The 16,602-nt window shown below is 39.4% G+C and overlaps 1 protein-coding gene across 1 annotated transcript in view; it reads right to left on the reverse strand.

The window, feature by feature from the left end:
- Positions 1-16,602, reverse strand: part of TIAM2 (T-cell lymphoma invasion and metastasis 2) — a 92,182-nt gene that overhangs the window by 27,309 nt on the left and 48,271 nt on the right. The window contains exon 13 of the mRNA XM_009877599.1: positions 5,081-5,184. Within this exon, the coding sequence (XP_009875901.1) occupies positions 5,081-5,184 (104 nt within the window). The remainder of the gene's footprint in view (positions 1-5,080; positions 5,185-16,602) is intronic.

Genomic DNA, 16,602 nt, shown 5'->3' on the forward strand with positions numbered 1-16,602 from the left:
GCAAACCAGATGCTCAACTACACATATACTTTAGATGTGTTTGAAGAAAATCCTCAACAGTTGTCCAGCTTAGACATGTTGGCGCATTGGTCCTTGAGTGTGAGAACCTGGACTGTATGCAGGGAGATTGAACTAGATTTCTCATCATGATCCCAGACATGCAGAGTTCATGGAAACATCTACTTCTCTGTGCACTCACAAAAAGCTCCTCCTGGGCAAATGGAGGACTGTCCACAACTGGCATCGTAATAAACCAAACACACAAGCTTCAAAAGCACTGGAAGGGTGATTTGACGTTACATAGGAAACTCAGGCATCCAAAATCAGACTTCAGAAATCCACAAGTACATATTTTTTGTACTTTTTTTTTCCCCCTATATCTGTTAATATGGACATTTCAAGTAGGGCCATTATATTGACCTGCACCTTATTCCTATAAAAAGCCAAAAGCATTTTGCGAAAATGCTCCATCTTGCAGGAGAAGCAGATTTGTGTTTGCCAAAAGCGTCACTTTATCTGGTGACCAGACTTGTCGCAAGTTCTTCATTTCCTCACCAGACGGAGGAAAAACGAACACGGTTGACAAACAGGAGGGGAGAAGGAGCAAGTTGAGCTAATCTAAAGCAACCCATGCTAGAGAAAGGTGTTCAGGGATTTTTAACCATAATTTCTGTTCATTGCATTAAGAATGGTCTTCCCAGAGGAAAAAAAAAAAAAAAGTTTGCTTTCCCCCTCTGCAGGGTGTAGAATTTTTTATTTATTGTTTATTAAGAGGTGATGGATATAGACTTGTCCTCATATACACATACTGATGCACGATCAATAACCCCTTCTGAGAACAGATTAACTATTTTAAGTCAACAGCAAAGCAAAAGCAATATCTGTAAGTCTCTATACCCAACTTATTGCCAGAATCAATTTTACTTCATTGTCTGAAAGAAAGATAGCACCACTTCCAAAGCATTACAAAATCAAAGCAGTTAGTCATTCTTTAGAAAGCAAATTATTGTTAATATTCAAATTGTCTCATCACAGTAGCTTCCATTTTGACATCTGCAATGATGTTTTTTGAAGATGCCAGCATAAAACTATCCTGCATTCACTGACTATTTTCACCGTGATTACAAAGCATTACACTATTTTTACTGAGTTTCCTAAGTTTCTTAAAGAACAGCTGAGAATATATGAAGTTATGTAAAATATTTGCACAGAGTTTTTTTCTTATGATCTGTAAATTACTTTAAGTGAGTATGTCTTTCTCCTCTCATTTATAGAAGTTCCTTCTTTCTGTCTGTCAAAATATGATTTAGGAAACACTTACCTCTGATGACACTCAAAAGAGTCAGAGCAACTGAAAGTCAGATCACTTATATGGTGAAATTTCACCTTTTAGCTATGCTAGTCTTTCATAAAGGGTATTTTTATTATATTGAAAATAAAAAGTAATAAGCATTTTAGTAACAGACCACTAAAATTCATCTTAAAAGAAAAAATGGTCTAGAGAAAACATTTCTAACTGATACAGTCTGCAAATAGAAATCATGAGCAGCTAAAGGAAAAGTTGCATTTTTTATTTATTCAGCTTCATGCTACTTTGATGTATGAGGAGCTTGATTCTTGGCAGTTGTCAACATACCAGGATTTAACTGAGCACCAGGAGCACAGACAATTAGTTCTAAGAATGATTAAGCACAAACAAACCTAATTGCACTGACAGGCATATTCAATCCTCACTTTCTGAGGTCCTCTTTCTTCTTCTGTCAACAGTACGCCTACATACTCCAGAACCAACAATTGCAAGGACGACATGCCGCTGACACATAAACAGTATTTTAACACACTTTGAAAATGTACTGCAGCAGAACATGTTAGAAGCATAACATCCATCCTTGTTAAATAAAATAGAAAATAAAGTCACAGGTATTAAAACTATAAATGGGGTACTCCCAGAGAATACAGAGCTGACAAAACTAATGAGCATCTGGAATGGATGGTTCTCGATATCTATGTGGTTTTTTAATACTATTTTATAACTTAAGGAACAGTTTCAATTTCTGAAATGAAACAATCTTGTATTGCCCTTCTAATTCATTTGTTAGCCCTCAGATGAAAGACAAACATATGACTATTCTAAATTCATTCACTTGTCGGACAACAAAAAAATGAATGCATGAATGCACGTTTGAATGTAGTACACATGCAAAAAAAAAAATACTTATTCTTTTGAGATTACAAGGCACTTATGAAATACTTCATTGTACTTCCAGTTAAGACAATGCTTAACCTTAGCTTGGTATGAGATGAAGAAAATAAGAGTGAAAAACAAACAAACAAAAATACTCCAAACGAGAAACACAAAATGCAGAAATTGGACATGCAACCACTAAATCCATTAAAGCTTTAAGACTGTTTTTTTAATTTACTTACATGTTGCAGGACAACCAATTAACCAAACTTCAAAGGAATCTGCTCCCTCAGAGCCAAGTAATCACATCTACAGTTTCTGCCAACTGGGAAGTGAGCATCTCTAGCTCAGTCTCGTCCCTGAAATAATTCCAAAGTGCTGGTTTGTTCCAGGCTGTGCTCAGAACCTCTTAGCGCCACCAACGTCTTCTCCACTGAGCTGCGCTAACAGATCTCCTCTCCCCCATACTCCTGCAACATCGCCTAATGCTGAGGTGTCTGCGCCACCGCACTCCCACAGGCGGGGGTCAAGTAAGCACATGCAGGAAACAGAAGGCAAAGGGGGGAAAAAACCCACACAACCAAGCCCAAATCCAGACGCTACACTTTTTGAGGCTGCACAATTTCCTCAAACTAGCTTTTATTAGCAATAACTATTGTTCTTCTAGCGAGCAGTCCCAAATCACAGCTATAAAACCAGAAATCATTTTAATTCCTTTTATAACCAATCACAAAAGCACATATAATACATACTACTTAAATTTATCGTGAGGCTTGCGTTTTTTTAATTCTACATCTATTAGGGAAATAAAAAAGTTCAGACAAAAGGCTCTGACAGTAATGGGCACCCTCCAACAGAAAGACAGCAATCAATTACAAACCATTTCCAGAAATTGTAGAGCTGTCACAAACTCGTTTACAGCTGCAGTTCAAGTCAGACTGCCTCTGATTACCAAGCCATTTCCCCCCCTTGTACCTCACAAAACTACGACAGCTTCAGATAATTTTTAAAATGACACTAGCAGACCTGCATGCTGACCCAAGAAGTGAACTGCAAAATAGCACGGGCAGTTACTTCAGCAAATTGTGTAGAAGCCATTAATACTGATAGACATGACAGATTTGAGGCTGGAGAGAGGGCAGGGAGCAGACCTGTCTGTGCTCCCCTTTTTTTGATCTTTAATTGCAGCACGTAATTTAGAGCACTGGCACAAACTTGGGGCATTCAGAGTAACAAGTAGCATATGTGAATCGTTTCCCACATATTCAAATCCTCCTGAACTCTCCCTAATTTTCTGTCATCTGGAGCATTTGACACAGACGGTTAGGACTGGCTTTTTTTTTCTGCTAAAGCAAAGCTAAAGCTCCAGGATCTACTCTCCTCCAGCAGGATGAGAGCTCAGTTGTGTACGTTCACAGTGAGCACATTGGACACCATGTTCCCTAGAGGAGCAGGGCACCCCGAGGTGCCCCAGGAAACCTGGCCAAGCACGAGCCTTGCTGGTGCAGCCAGCCCCTGAGGCACCCTAAGCCTTAGGGTCACCTCCACTGTGTTCTTGCAAAGATCCCTGCCCCCAAAACACTGCAGAAGCTTTAAAAGAGGACAGAGGAGAAATACACATTACCCTTTCCAAAGGAACAATGTGTCCTAGTGGGAGAAAAAAAACCACTTTACTCTTACCTGGTTGCAAAGACTTCTTAGGAGAGTAAGCAATGTGTTACACAGGATATAGATTAACTCTGTAGGAATGCCCTGCACAGCATGAGATGGGCTGAAGCCCCACAATCACTGAGCTTCTCCTTACTCTCTAGTGAAACTGCATAAAGCCACCTATGTTAGGTAGATTACAAAGTAATTCCAAAAGTAAGAGAAGATCGGTAAGTATCTTCTCGGTAGGTATGGCTAGAGGCCTAACATACCTCCCGACTGTTCTGGTCTTTTGGGTTTCTACATTCTGCCTTGTTTCTAACAATTATTCATACAACCTAGTACAGTAATATATTTCAGATCCATAAAAACTCTAACTTCATTTCTGTTATATAAGGTCGTAACACAAGTGTTATCACAAATTTGCTTGAAGATACAACCAACTCACCAACAGAAGTAAAAAAAACCCATTTCTGTTGTCAGAATGGCAATGCCTAGAAAAATCACGGCCACCAACATGAAAACATTACTCACACTAGCAGCTGAGGGGTTCAAAACCATATGCACTTGAGTTGGACACAGGTTATAGTTTGACTGATTCAGAGCAAAATGGACAAAAAATTGCTCTTCAAAGACCAATGCATTTGAAGGTGGACACTAACTCTGAGGTTCCCTGCCCCAGCCTCCAAAGTCCTGACTGATAGAAGGTCTGAGCATCCATTATTCCACCTGAAGTCAAACAATAACTGCAGACACATAACCGTTCTCAGAATCAAAGAGGGAATCACTGGCTCGCAACAACTGCACCTCTTCAAATCTTCAGTCCAGTCAAAAACTACTGACATTGAGTGAGTGTTGCTGCAGTCACTGCAATCATAACAATAAGCCCTAAAAGTATCAGCAGAAAGAAAACAGGAATAAAACTGAGTCAGTTAGAAAGCCATAGCAGCTTTACTGTTCTCTGCAGAACTAGGGTCAAGCAACACAGAAAGATGAATTTGACAAGTCTCCATGTGCTTACCATTTGCACCCATCACGCTGCTTTTGGAGACATAGGAGCTGTGCCATAGACCCTGACCTGTCAGAGTGACCTCAAGATAACAAAACACTAAGTCCAGTTAATACACATAAAAAAATTTCCAAATTAGTGCTGTACATTAAATTCTTTCCCACAAAACATTTAGTGTTAACACCACAAAACTGGTGTCTTTTTGTTCATAAGGATTTTGATGTCAAGCATGTTCTTACCCTGAAAGGTGGATCCGTCTTCTCCCTGTGTGGCACTTGGTCCAGAGTGCCATCAGTGCTGCTCCTTTTCAAGCTGGATGTGACATCAGGCACGTTACTAAAATCTGCATTCAAAAGAAAATAAATAAATAAGCTAGAGGGTTATAGAACAGGAACAGGAAAAGTATTTGCTTTTATCTTCAAATGCTTTCAGTGCCTCATAGAATTACTATGGGGGAGAGAAGGAATATGAAATTTGTGATCCTTCCCAATCCCAGAAAAAGAAACATAAGAAAGAAGCAGAAAAACAAAGCAAGAAGCAGCTATGTCTGGAAACTGCTTCCAAAACAGCAGCCGGACATCTAAGACCATCTGAAGTAGTGCACATATTTGGTCTACCAAAACAAACCTAACACTCTTGATAACAGCATGCTTTCAAAGGTAGCACTATCTATAATCAGCACACTCTGTGCTGAGACAATCAGTGCGGATAATTAAATGCACTCAGTAGTTCTCTTCGGACAAGCACACCATTGTTCAGCATGACTTAGTCCTGAATCCCTTCAAGATTTAAGAAGAGAAGAGAATTTTGCCTTGGAACAAATGCCACAGTTCACATTTTGGACAAAACCTCTTCTTGTTACTAATAGTTTAGCAATTTTACTAAGTTTGGAATCCACATACACAAAAGCTGGCACAATGCAAAAAAACCAGACTTGCTCTACTTATTGATAGACTGTAGCTTCAATAACATTTAGGTGTAAACTCAAGATCTAGCCAACAATGCTAAACACTCATATAAATTATTTTTCTCTACATTTCCTCAATTAGCTGCTTAAAACTTGCAAAGATATTTACATGGAAATTCTAATTAAAATTCTTAGAAGTGAAGAAGCGATTTCTGATCTGCAGTAGTATCAATCCAAGTAGTTGAAAATCATAAAGCAGCCACCAAAAAAATAATGAGGGCTTTTAGCATCCTCAGGTGAGGAAATAGTAATAAAATGAAGGGATTTTTTTGTTGTTGTTTTTGGGTGTTTGTGGTTTTGGTTTTTTTTTCTAAATTTGTGCTTTGTTTCCTAGCCTTTAAGCCTCAAGGGTGTAATTCACACCTCATTACCACATTTTCAAACTCTTTCTCAACACCTACAAATGCTGGAGATTTATTTTTAAGTGAAAGCTGAGATTCTCATTTAATTACTGACTCCAGCAACTGAGGTGGTAATTAAAACAAGTACTCATCTTGCAGTAAAACCCTGAGAGCTATCAATAACGAAATCGTGAAGGACAACAGTATCTCTCTGCCTGGATGTTGATGTTGTCCTGTCCCTGCAGAGCAGGACGAGCTCTTCTCAGCATGAATTGACAAACATGGACTTAAGCAGAGAGAGAAATGGGAATTTTACACTCAAAAGAGCACCTTACAGCTCATGAGGAGCCTTCCTGGAGACAAAACATGGCAGACAGACTCCACAGGAAAGCTAGAGAAAAAAGTGCAAGTAACTCATCATGATGTCATCTTGATAATTTATTTTTCCATATGTTATTAAGGTGCCTATGCCTAGTGTAGCTTCAAGGCTAATGCTTTCCACCCAGGTGCCAAAGACCTGACTAGTCTGTTGTTTCCCTATCCTTGCAGAAACAATGTCCCATCACTTTTTTCCCCCTCAAGCTTTTTTTTTTTACCTTCTCCTCTGATATCTCAGAGCCTACATAACATGCAATACCTGAAGAGTGACCACTTTTGCAGAAAAAACACATTTTACACAACTCCAACAAACAGCCTCTCATCTTATTTAAGAGCTTGATAAAGTGTCTGCCTTGTCTGTTTACTTTATTATGCTTCTGCCCCTCTTCCTCTGCCAAGCCTGAGAAATTTTCTCCAGCCCTCTGGACTTTTAAAGTAATTTTGAGTCTCTCTTCTGTACATGGGTACACAAGAATGTCTATTGACTTCCACCACTGTCAACTCCTGGCTGTACCCAACTCCTAAAACTTGAACTGACTTTTAAATGACGTTTTCTTGTGAGTGTGGTTATGCCAAGGATATTATTTCCCATTGTTTCCCAGTTCTACTCTTATTACTCGCCTCCTGGATTTTAATGCACTTCTCCCCTACACTTCCAAACAACATGAACCTTTGACAGATGATGCAGTGGTATAGAAGACCTGGAGTTTCATGTCAGGTGACTATCTAATGAGAAAAAAAACCCAACAAAACAACCTCAAACTATGTCCTTTCTCTGATTTTACAAAGTGACCATTAAACACGTTTGCCTTTTACAAAACAGGAACTAAAACTAACCTACACAAGCAATGAAGAGAAAGCATAGATGCGGGAAGAGGAAAATAAGGTAAAGCAATCAACAGACAACATGAACAGAAGAAATCACGATAACACCACCCAAAGTAGGCAAACAGAAAATTACATCACTTTGTCCAGATGATCTATCTTTTCCTCCCTTCACCCTCATCTTTATTTTTCCTTTGTAGACTACAGGACTGTCAGAGGTTGGCCGATGTAATCTTGCCTATTTTTATAGCATTTGCTATTGGCAGAATGTGCTACTGATGGTAGTTAGGGTAAGCAACAGTAAATGTTATTTTAAATACTAAAAACTAAAAAAAAGTTACACGGAAAAGATTCAAGGTGAAAAAGGACATCCTACTGCATGTTATATGCCAAACTAACAGGAGGAGGGAAGGAAGGACGGACGTATGGGTTGTTGATCAGTTTAGCATCCATATCCTGTCTCTCTTTCCTTCTTTACTCTGGAAGCAGACTTCCTTTGGCTCTGCTCCTACAAACCACCAAATTATTCCCAAAGAGCACAGAAGGATCAACATCAGCTGCATAGTTAAAAAAACCTCAACTAAATCAAGGGGCAAAGAAAACGAGTATTATCTTAGAGAATGGGTAATTTCAAATGTAAAGCCTAAGGACATAAACACTGCAGCAAGTTCAATATTGAAATTCTCTTTATTTCTAGTACTAAATGGAAGCAACAAATCAAACCATACAACATGTATTTTCTCTAAACATCCACATTTGCATTTAGCTCTACAACGGGATTCATATTAACAAAGATGTCAAAAAGTAGTAATATGAAACTGTTATCTCGCAGATTGAGTAACCACTATCCTTTCAGGCAAAACTAGCAATAAAACTGTAGACTGTATGCATAGAATTAAGAAAAATGCTACAACTGTGCAAGAACAACATTGTTCCAGTATAAAATGTTCTGGATCTTTATTGGGAATGAGCACAGAAAAGGATGCAAGACATGTACATTCCAAAAAATTGTTCAAAAATTGTCCAAAAAATTGTCCAAATCCTATATAGTCATCTTGTTGTAAATAAGAGTAGCAACCTCAGGTAAATGCTAAAATTCTCAGAAAAGCTCAGGGGAAAAATGGCCATTATGTGAAAAGCTTAACTACATCATCTGAAACACATATCAAAATTTTTGCTTGGCTACTAGCAATGAACGACCAAGTACTAAGAATCTGCTCAGCACCTTCAGCTACCAACAGCATCACCAAAGAAGAATGCCATTGCTCCTTCAACATTGTGTCTTGCTGGTAGGCAGATATGTGAGTCAAAATCATTCAAGAGAAACTATAATGTAACCACTAAAAACTGGAAGAAAGAATACTTCCTAAGTCATGCTCCTCACTACTCATCATTCAATTAAAAGAAGGCACAGAGGACACAGATGGGACAGAGAGAAAAACAAACAACATAGAGCATATCCAAGAGCTCTGTACACCTACAGGAATGTCTCTTCCCACGTCACTGCAGTGATACACAGGCAAGTGGTCAATATGGAATTTTTTCACATATTTGTGAGCAGCGAGGCACAATGGGAACATGTCTCCTAGCAGATGTGTGAGCCAATAATCATCTGTGCTGCAAATCCTAGCCAAGAAACCAAAGGAAATCAACTGGAAAACATTTACATCGACCATCCGGCAATTCATTCACCATAAAGAAGCCATCAACAAATGCAAATGTCACTTATCTCTTTTTTTTTCTGTTTAATTAGCAAAGAAGCCTTAATTACTTTCCAGTCAGAGCTGCTCTTACCACTTTAGCCACAAAGGCAAAATTATCATGGGGAGAAAGTAGGAACCTAGGATCCTGTTTCTCTTACAATTATTTTTTCCATAATATCTCAGAATTTTTTCTGTTTTAGGTTTTTCTCACCAATTTCAAAAAATGCCAAATAATCATCACAAACATGCCAAGTGTTACCAAATGTCACGCACTATGTAGGTGGTGTTACCACCCCCTTTTTCAAACTAAAGCAAGAGGGTGTGTTTCCACCTGCCACTCTACTGACAATGATAAATTGAACAAGAAATTCCTTCGAACTCTATATGAGAGGACAACATAGCAAAATTAAATGTACTCATTCTCCCACTCCAAGACAAACTAAGACCACATCATTTTCAGATCTAGCAGGAGCAGCATTGCTGTGCATCACTTGATAATTATCGTCACCAAGTAAAGAAGCGCTCTGACAGGGACGGGCAGTCCCGATCTCAGTAAAAGAAGTAGTGACTACACCAACATTCTGCAATATTTCTAAGGTTGCAAAAATGGTTTGCTTTGTGGTATTTTCTTTTTGCCAAAACACTAAGAAAGACATCACAGAGCAAAAAAAAAAAAGGTAGCCTGGCACCAGTATATTCTTCCATGACATAGGACAGAGACAGAAGTCTCCTGCTCTGTCAGATTCAGGTGAGGAAACTGAACCTGAGTCTGTCTCAGCTAAGGTAAGATGCTTGATGAACAGCTAGGAGCTGTGAGTCTTTCCTGGTATCCCTAAGTCCACCTGATCTAACTTTCTTATCACCAACTTACCTTATCACTTCCAATATTCACTACAGCAAATGGATTCAGACTGTAAAGCTTACGGTACAGCTAGTCCTGCAGGACATGACTGGCCCAGGATGAAATCTGTCCGTCCTCAACAGGGAATAGTGAGGCAAGGGAGCAGTTAATGATGAGAAAATGACCATGTCTGAGGTGAGTGCAAAGTGAATTGCACTCATGCAACTCAGCAGAGGATTAAACTTTCTTTAGCACTCAAGATTTAAAACTTGGCATTGGAAACTGAAACTCAAGTGCAAAGATTTTAATAAATGGTTCAACTGATGGTGGAGGAAAAGTGGATGATGCTATCCAGCTGGTGAATAACAAGTGATAGCTGTATTTAAAGAAGGAATGAGAATGCTGGAGAAATCTAATGTAGAAAAATGTGACCTATGTAGTAGCCTAACACTTTCACAATTAAGAAAAGTAAGATTAAAAACAGATTATGCAGAAAAGCATATCCATACAGTACATACAGTATGGATGAACAGACTGTATCAAACCAAACTGACATCTGCCTTTACTAAAAGATGTTTTTAAAGTCAAAGAACATAGGATAAACCCAATCCGCTGAAAACTTAGTTTAAAAAAAAAAGCCTTTATAATATCCCAAGGGAAATTATTAGCTAAAATGAAAAGGATAGGAATTAAAACAAGGCAGAAGTGGCTACAAGGTAATAGAACAGTAGATTGGTCTGAATGAACTTCTAGACCTGGGAGAGGCTAATGGTAGATTTTGTCCAAAGTAGGTTTGGGGACCAATTTTACTTGATATTTTCATTATTTGTCTCAGGAAAGAAAGTACAATAGGAAGTACTCTTACTAAATAGTCTAATCAAGTAAAAATTAACACACAGCATTAATTAAGAGCATGACTGTAGATGCATAAAGGAGAGGCGGGATGACCTTCAAGATGGAGCCACAGTCCCAGAATGAAATAGCATAGAGCAAAGTTTCAGGGACCACTAAAACAATTGCTTCTATAAGCTGTGTCTCATCAGCTGGAAACATGAAAGGAAGAAAAGTGTGGAGAAGGGGTTAACGACATACAGTTGTGAGCTAGAGCTACTTATGTAATGGTCAAGGCCAGCAGATACTGATCAGTTACAACATCAGCCAGGAATATGTCTATGCTGGCAATAGAAGTCTGGCTTTCAACCACCACAAATGGATTTCTGGAACAGGCATACATGGGAGCAAAGCATGCAAACAGCCTGTCCTATTTTAAAACAGTATGTGATAAATGTATCAATATGGTCGTTGAAAGACTCAACTAGCAGAGGACTGGACTTACTGAGTCTGGAAATCCCTTCCCACCCTAGGTTCCTCTGTCATCGATGTGGCAGAAATATTACACAGATGCCTAAATACAGCTGCACAGCCAAACAGACTGCCAGAAGCCTCTGTCTGCTCAGTAGAGCACAAGAAATACTTTAAGTTTCATTAGTGCTGGTGTGTACGATCCTGGCAAGAGTGTTTATGACTACAAGAATGCTTACATCACAAGTACACACTGGCCGAGAATTGTCCTGCACCCCAGGTGCTTGCCAATTCCAGCTTGGATGTTCATTATTTACTCCAGTGGTGACTCTGCTGCAAACTGGTATTTCTCTCATTTGTAGTTCTCTGACACTTAAGAGAGAAAAGAGGCTTTCATGTCCCATCCTCTCTGCTGCAGTTTTTAATCTGCAGTAGTTAAGATTCTTCAGATATGGCAACACCCACATACAGCTTCAAGCAATTATAATGGGCTTAGTGTGGTCTGTAAAAGGCAGATACCCTGATCTCAGATCAGAGCAACTGATAGCATTTTTAAACACTAGTATTGTCCAGTGACTTCAGACAGATGTTGTAGAACAGCAATAAAGTGGCTATCAACTTATTCCAGAGAATACTAACATGAATTTTAGCTTGAAAAAATGAAGATCCATAATTATATGAAATTATAGGAGGTCCAGTCCATCAGCTAGGAAAGAAAGTATTCAACATTTTCACTAATTCCCAGATGTTCTACAAACTGCCAATAAAAAAACACCAGCAGTCATCAATGTGTAAGGTACTCTTTCTCCTCCCATTACAGGGATTTTCCATAAGACGGCTGCATGGTTTAGGTGGAAATGAGATGCTACATTTGGGTAATAATGTTAAGCCAGGTGTATGGAAAGCTGCACTCTTCATTGCTGTGTGAATTCTCCAGACTGATCAGTTAATTATGATAAGCTTGTAGCTCCCATACTCTTTTAGCCAATGTTACTATCAAGAGAAAAGTAAGATTTCAAGAGAAGATAACAAATATTTCCAAAATCCCTCGTGCAAATAATACTAAAGTCTGAGCCAACTCTCAGAAAGGTACAAAGCTTTGGTGGTCTTAATGCCTTCAGACTTACTGAAAAACAGGGAGTGGTAGATGAAGCATTCCAGCATTTCCTGGAAAAGAGAAATAGCAGTGTTCTGAACTCTAAAAATGCTCCCTTGGAGACTAGTACTCATAACTTCAGTTAAATGGTTCAACCTGGCAGGTAGCACGCATGTGCTTATTTCTTTTCATTCGACACAACTAAATGTATTTCGAGTTTTCAACAGTATGTTTACTCTTCTGTAATGAAGTTAAAAAATAAGTATGTAAGCATTTCCTTCTGTATCCTTTTCCTTTCTGAAAGACTTCAAGAAATATCTTTCAAGAAGTTAACAGTTGATCCAAAGGAATTTATTGAATGGGTTTCAAGAGACATTCTCACAATCTCTGTTTAAAGGCAGCAACCAAGTTTCACTGGAGAGATACGAAGAGTTCTGGGTTCACTAGTTCAGTTTTGAACAAGTCGTACATCTTGCTTATGTGGGGATTAGACCTTTCAGTTCTTTGCCTCACGTTATTCACTGGGAGGAGCATGGAAGGGGCACCCAGCAGCTGGCATCCGGGACAGAGCCTGTTCAATCTCTGCAGCCCTTTAAATTTCTGCCCAGGTTGCAAAGAGCACACTAACTGTGGTCAGGAAGAAGAAAAGCAAAAGAGTTCTGGGAGACGAAGGCAAACTTCTATGGAAGATTCATTAATTGTCTCACAACAGCCATTTGCAATGGAGAAATTGCTAGTAAAAGTAAGGAAGGTCTAGAAGATGAGGTGGGGGGATAAAGCTATGCAGGTTTAGTAAAGCTGTAATACAAGGGGGGACGCTGGAGTTGCTCCAGGTTTTCCATCAGGAAGGCTCAGGTCTGGAAACACCAGGAGGTGTTTCGAGGCATACAGTTCTTAATGTGTCCATACAAAAGCAGGGTTCTTTTTCTTTTAAACCTTCTTTAGCCAGAAAGGATGATTATAAATTTGGTGATAAGCCAGCTGAAAAAGATCCAGAGCCCATAACACAAGAATGGTCCAGCTCAAGTGACATGTGGAGAGCTAATTTCCACCTAGGAAGAGCACACTGAAAGGTTCTACTTTACCTCAAGCTGTTGATCTATTTCCTTCGCATGTCACAGCAGCAAATAAATAAACAATTAAATAAACAAATAAGGTTTTTTTGCACTCTTATGTCCTACCAGGACAAATGAAAAATGGCTGCTACACACTGAGCTTATTCATGAGGAGTTTTTACAGCCACATTTGATTTCTAGACCAAAAGCTGTCTCCAGGTAGCTTCTGCACTAAGGAAACAGGTCTAAGAAAATGCAGTAGGCTACAGTCACAGATGAGACTCATCCATTGAAGCATGTCATATCCTCCAGCACTTCAAGCTGTAAGCTAAAGCATTTTGATTCACCTTTTACCTGGGCAAACAACTGAGGAATACCATGCACCCCGAGTGCAGATTCTTATTAATCACTGGTTAAGTTTTCCATAGTTAGCTCAATTCAGTAATTTTAACTGGAATTTATGTAAGTTTTTTACTATTTCACAGTGCCAGTTCAGTTGTTTCCCCACAGCTGGTCCTCACAGGCAAGTATTACTACTTAAGCATTCACACTCCAGTGCTGAAGTAAATCCAAAAACAATTTGCAGGCAGTAACTGTAGTTACTAATTGTACAGCGATTTATAGCCTTTATGCTGCTTTAACCAAGAGTTTAAAAGATAGTGAAACACTATATTTATTACCAATTCAAAAACTCCTTCCTCCTTTTCCTTGGGAAATTTTCAAGTTCTTCTGAAAGCCTCTGATCTAACTTCTGATACCAACTAGCTGAAATTCTCATTGATAAATAAACATGACTTGAGCCTACAAATACAAGAAACTTCAGTTTCTAGAAAACTAAAACTAAATGTATTAGAGAAACAAAATTAAACGCAGTGGATTTTAATAATTCAGATTTCTTTTTTTCTTTTTTAATCTCTGTGAGATATTTTGGCTTTTATCACTCGCTGTTGTCCTAGGCATATTTTGGAACTGGTTGGAAGGTACGTTCTCCACTTCAAGGCTGTAACAACTGACTCTTTGGCATAGCTAGAAACTTCACTCAGGAATTCATTCAAGATGTTAAATCTGGAGAGCAAATTAGCATACAGCTGTCATAACACCAGTCTTCCTAGATAGGGTTCTTAAACACAGAATTATTAGAAGCCTGTCACTGACAAAACTTTTACCAAATAAGACATACAATTACAGGCCAGACAAGAAGGTTTCCTTCACGGCTCCTCTCATTCATGTTTTTGTTTCAGTGAGCAAACTATGAAAGATCAGAAGGTGCTCTACATCCTCCTGAAGGTCAGTCCAACCAGGCTGCTTCTTTTTGTAGATCTGATATTGCCTAGACAAAGAAAAGGTCTGAAATGGTCAGGGTCTGAAAGGTTCAAGCAGGACAAGACTGTTCCTTGTTCTCATCCTTCAGTAAGGAAAGTAACACTTCTTTCTTAAACACTCCACGTTTTCACATTTAGAAAAAGCCGGTATGTTCATGCAAATATTCTTGTAACGTACAGCTTGCTTAAGACATGTTGGGCCACATGCTGAACAGTGGCTTAGCTCCAGTCAGCCACCTACTTCTGCAAGTGTGACTTTCTGTAGGCTGCTTTATGCTCTCTTTTCTTTTTTTTTTCCTAAATAGCTGCAGAAACATCCATTTTGAAGCTGGAGCAGAGTCCTTTAGATCCCTTGGGAGTTCCTTTGTCAGTTAACTGTTTATCATGAAGCAAAATAATTTGACTCATTTGCTGATTCAGTAATCGATAGGAGATACAAATTAGCATCATAATAGGAAATAGCTGCCTGCACTTCTGTGCAATGCCTGATTAGCCCCTGCACGTCAATGGTATGATTTTATAGGGTTATTTAACTTCCTAAACTTTCTCTGTCCAAGTATCTGCCAGTCAGACAACTGTTTGGTATATTCAGTTTTAAGTTTAACACTTCACACTGGCTTCGCAATTTGTTACCTAAACCCATTAATTTCCTAAGTGCATAACAAATGCCTTATCATCGAATCACAGAATGCACTGGGTTGGAAGGGAACTTTTAAAGGTCACCTAGTGCAACTCCCCTGCAATGAGCAGGGACACTTTTAACTAGATCAGAGCCCCATCAAGCCTGACCTTGAATGTCTACAGGGATGGGTCCTCCACCACCTCTCTGGGCAACCTGTGCCAGTGTCTCACCACCCTCAACGTAAAAATTTTCTTCCCATATCCAGTCTAAATCAACTTTCTTTCAGTTTAAAACCATTACCCCTTGTCCTGTTACAACAGGCCTTGCTAAAAAGATTGCTCCATCTCTCTTATAGGTTCCCTTTAAGCACTGAAAGGCTGCAATAAAGTCTCCTCAGAGCCTTCTCCAGGCTGAAAAAGCTCTTCTCAGTCTGTCTTCATAGGAGAGGTGCTCCAGCCCTCTGACCATTTTTGTGGCCCTTCTCTGGACCCACCTCAATAGGTCCATGTCATTCTTACATAAGGTCTCACTGGAGGCCAGCGTTAGCCATAGCTAATGCATCATCCTTCTATTCCAGTTCAACAACTGGAGATGCGTGGCTCCAGCACGGAGGAGGAAGACACAGCAGAGCCCATATTGGGTGGCCACCATCCTCTACAAGTGTCAGCAAAGCCTGCAGCTCTCTGCTGCCATTAAGCCTTCCAGGTTGGAGCTACTGGACATGCAGGCATGCCATCAGTGGCTCCTCTTCTGGTTTCTGCTGCTACTGCAGGATTGCTCACATGGGATGGCTTTTGCTGGTCTCAGAGGTCATTTGTATTGAGGAGAGTTGGAAAGCAAATGGAGCTGGCCCTGCCCAGGTACCAATGTCAGATTTATAGGCACAGAGGTAATGAAAATGAAAGGAGAAAAGGGGGAGTGTGCGAGGTGGTGGAAAACGTTACTTAATAGTTTAGCAAGAATTTGTGGCTAGCTTAGACAGTTTTTATAATTACTCAACCTACCTCACTTCTGTGAAACAGAACATTTGCTGTTTGATGTGTTTTATATTATGCCTAAGACACTGGTCTATATGTGGATATCTCCAACTTTATCATCATTAATAAACCTCCTTGCTGCCCATATTGTCACTCTGACGAATTCAGTAGGATGGGAAATGTCATGATTTGTGCCTACATATTGTCAAAGCCAGAAGGTGCAGCTCCAGAGGATTTAATGGAGTTTACACCAGGAAAAAACAAATTTTCCCACTGACTTCACAAGGATTAAATCATAGCAGTATTTAGCAAAGCAGAACAGAACACTCTTT

This window comes from Apaloderma vittatum, unplaced genomic scaffold, assembly GCF_000703405.1.
Source record: "Apaloderma vittatum isolate BGI_N311 unplaced genomic scaffold, ASM70340v1 scaffold8101, whole genome shotgun sequence".
Lineage (NCBI taxonomy): Eukaryota > Metazoa > Chordata > Aves > Trogoniformes > Trogonidae > Apaloderma > Apaloderma vittatum.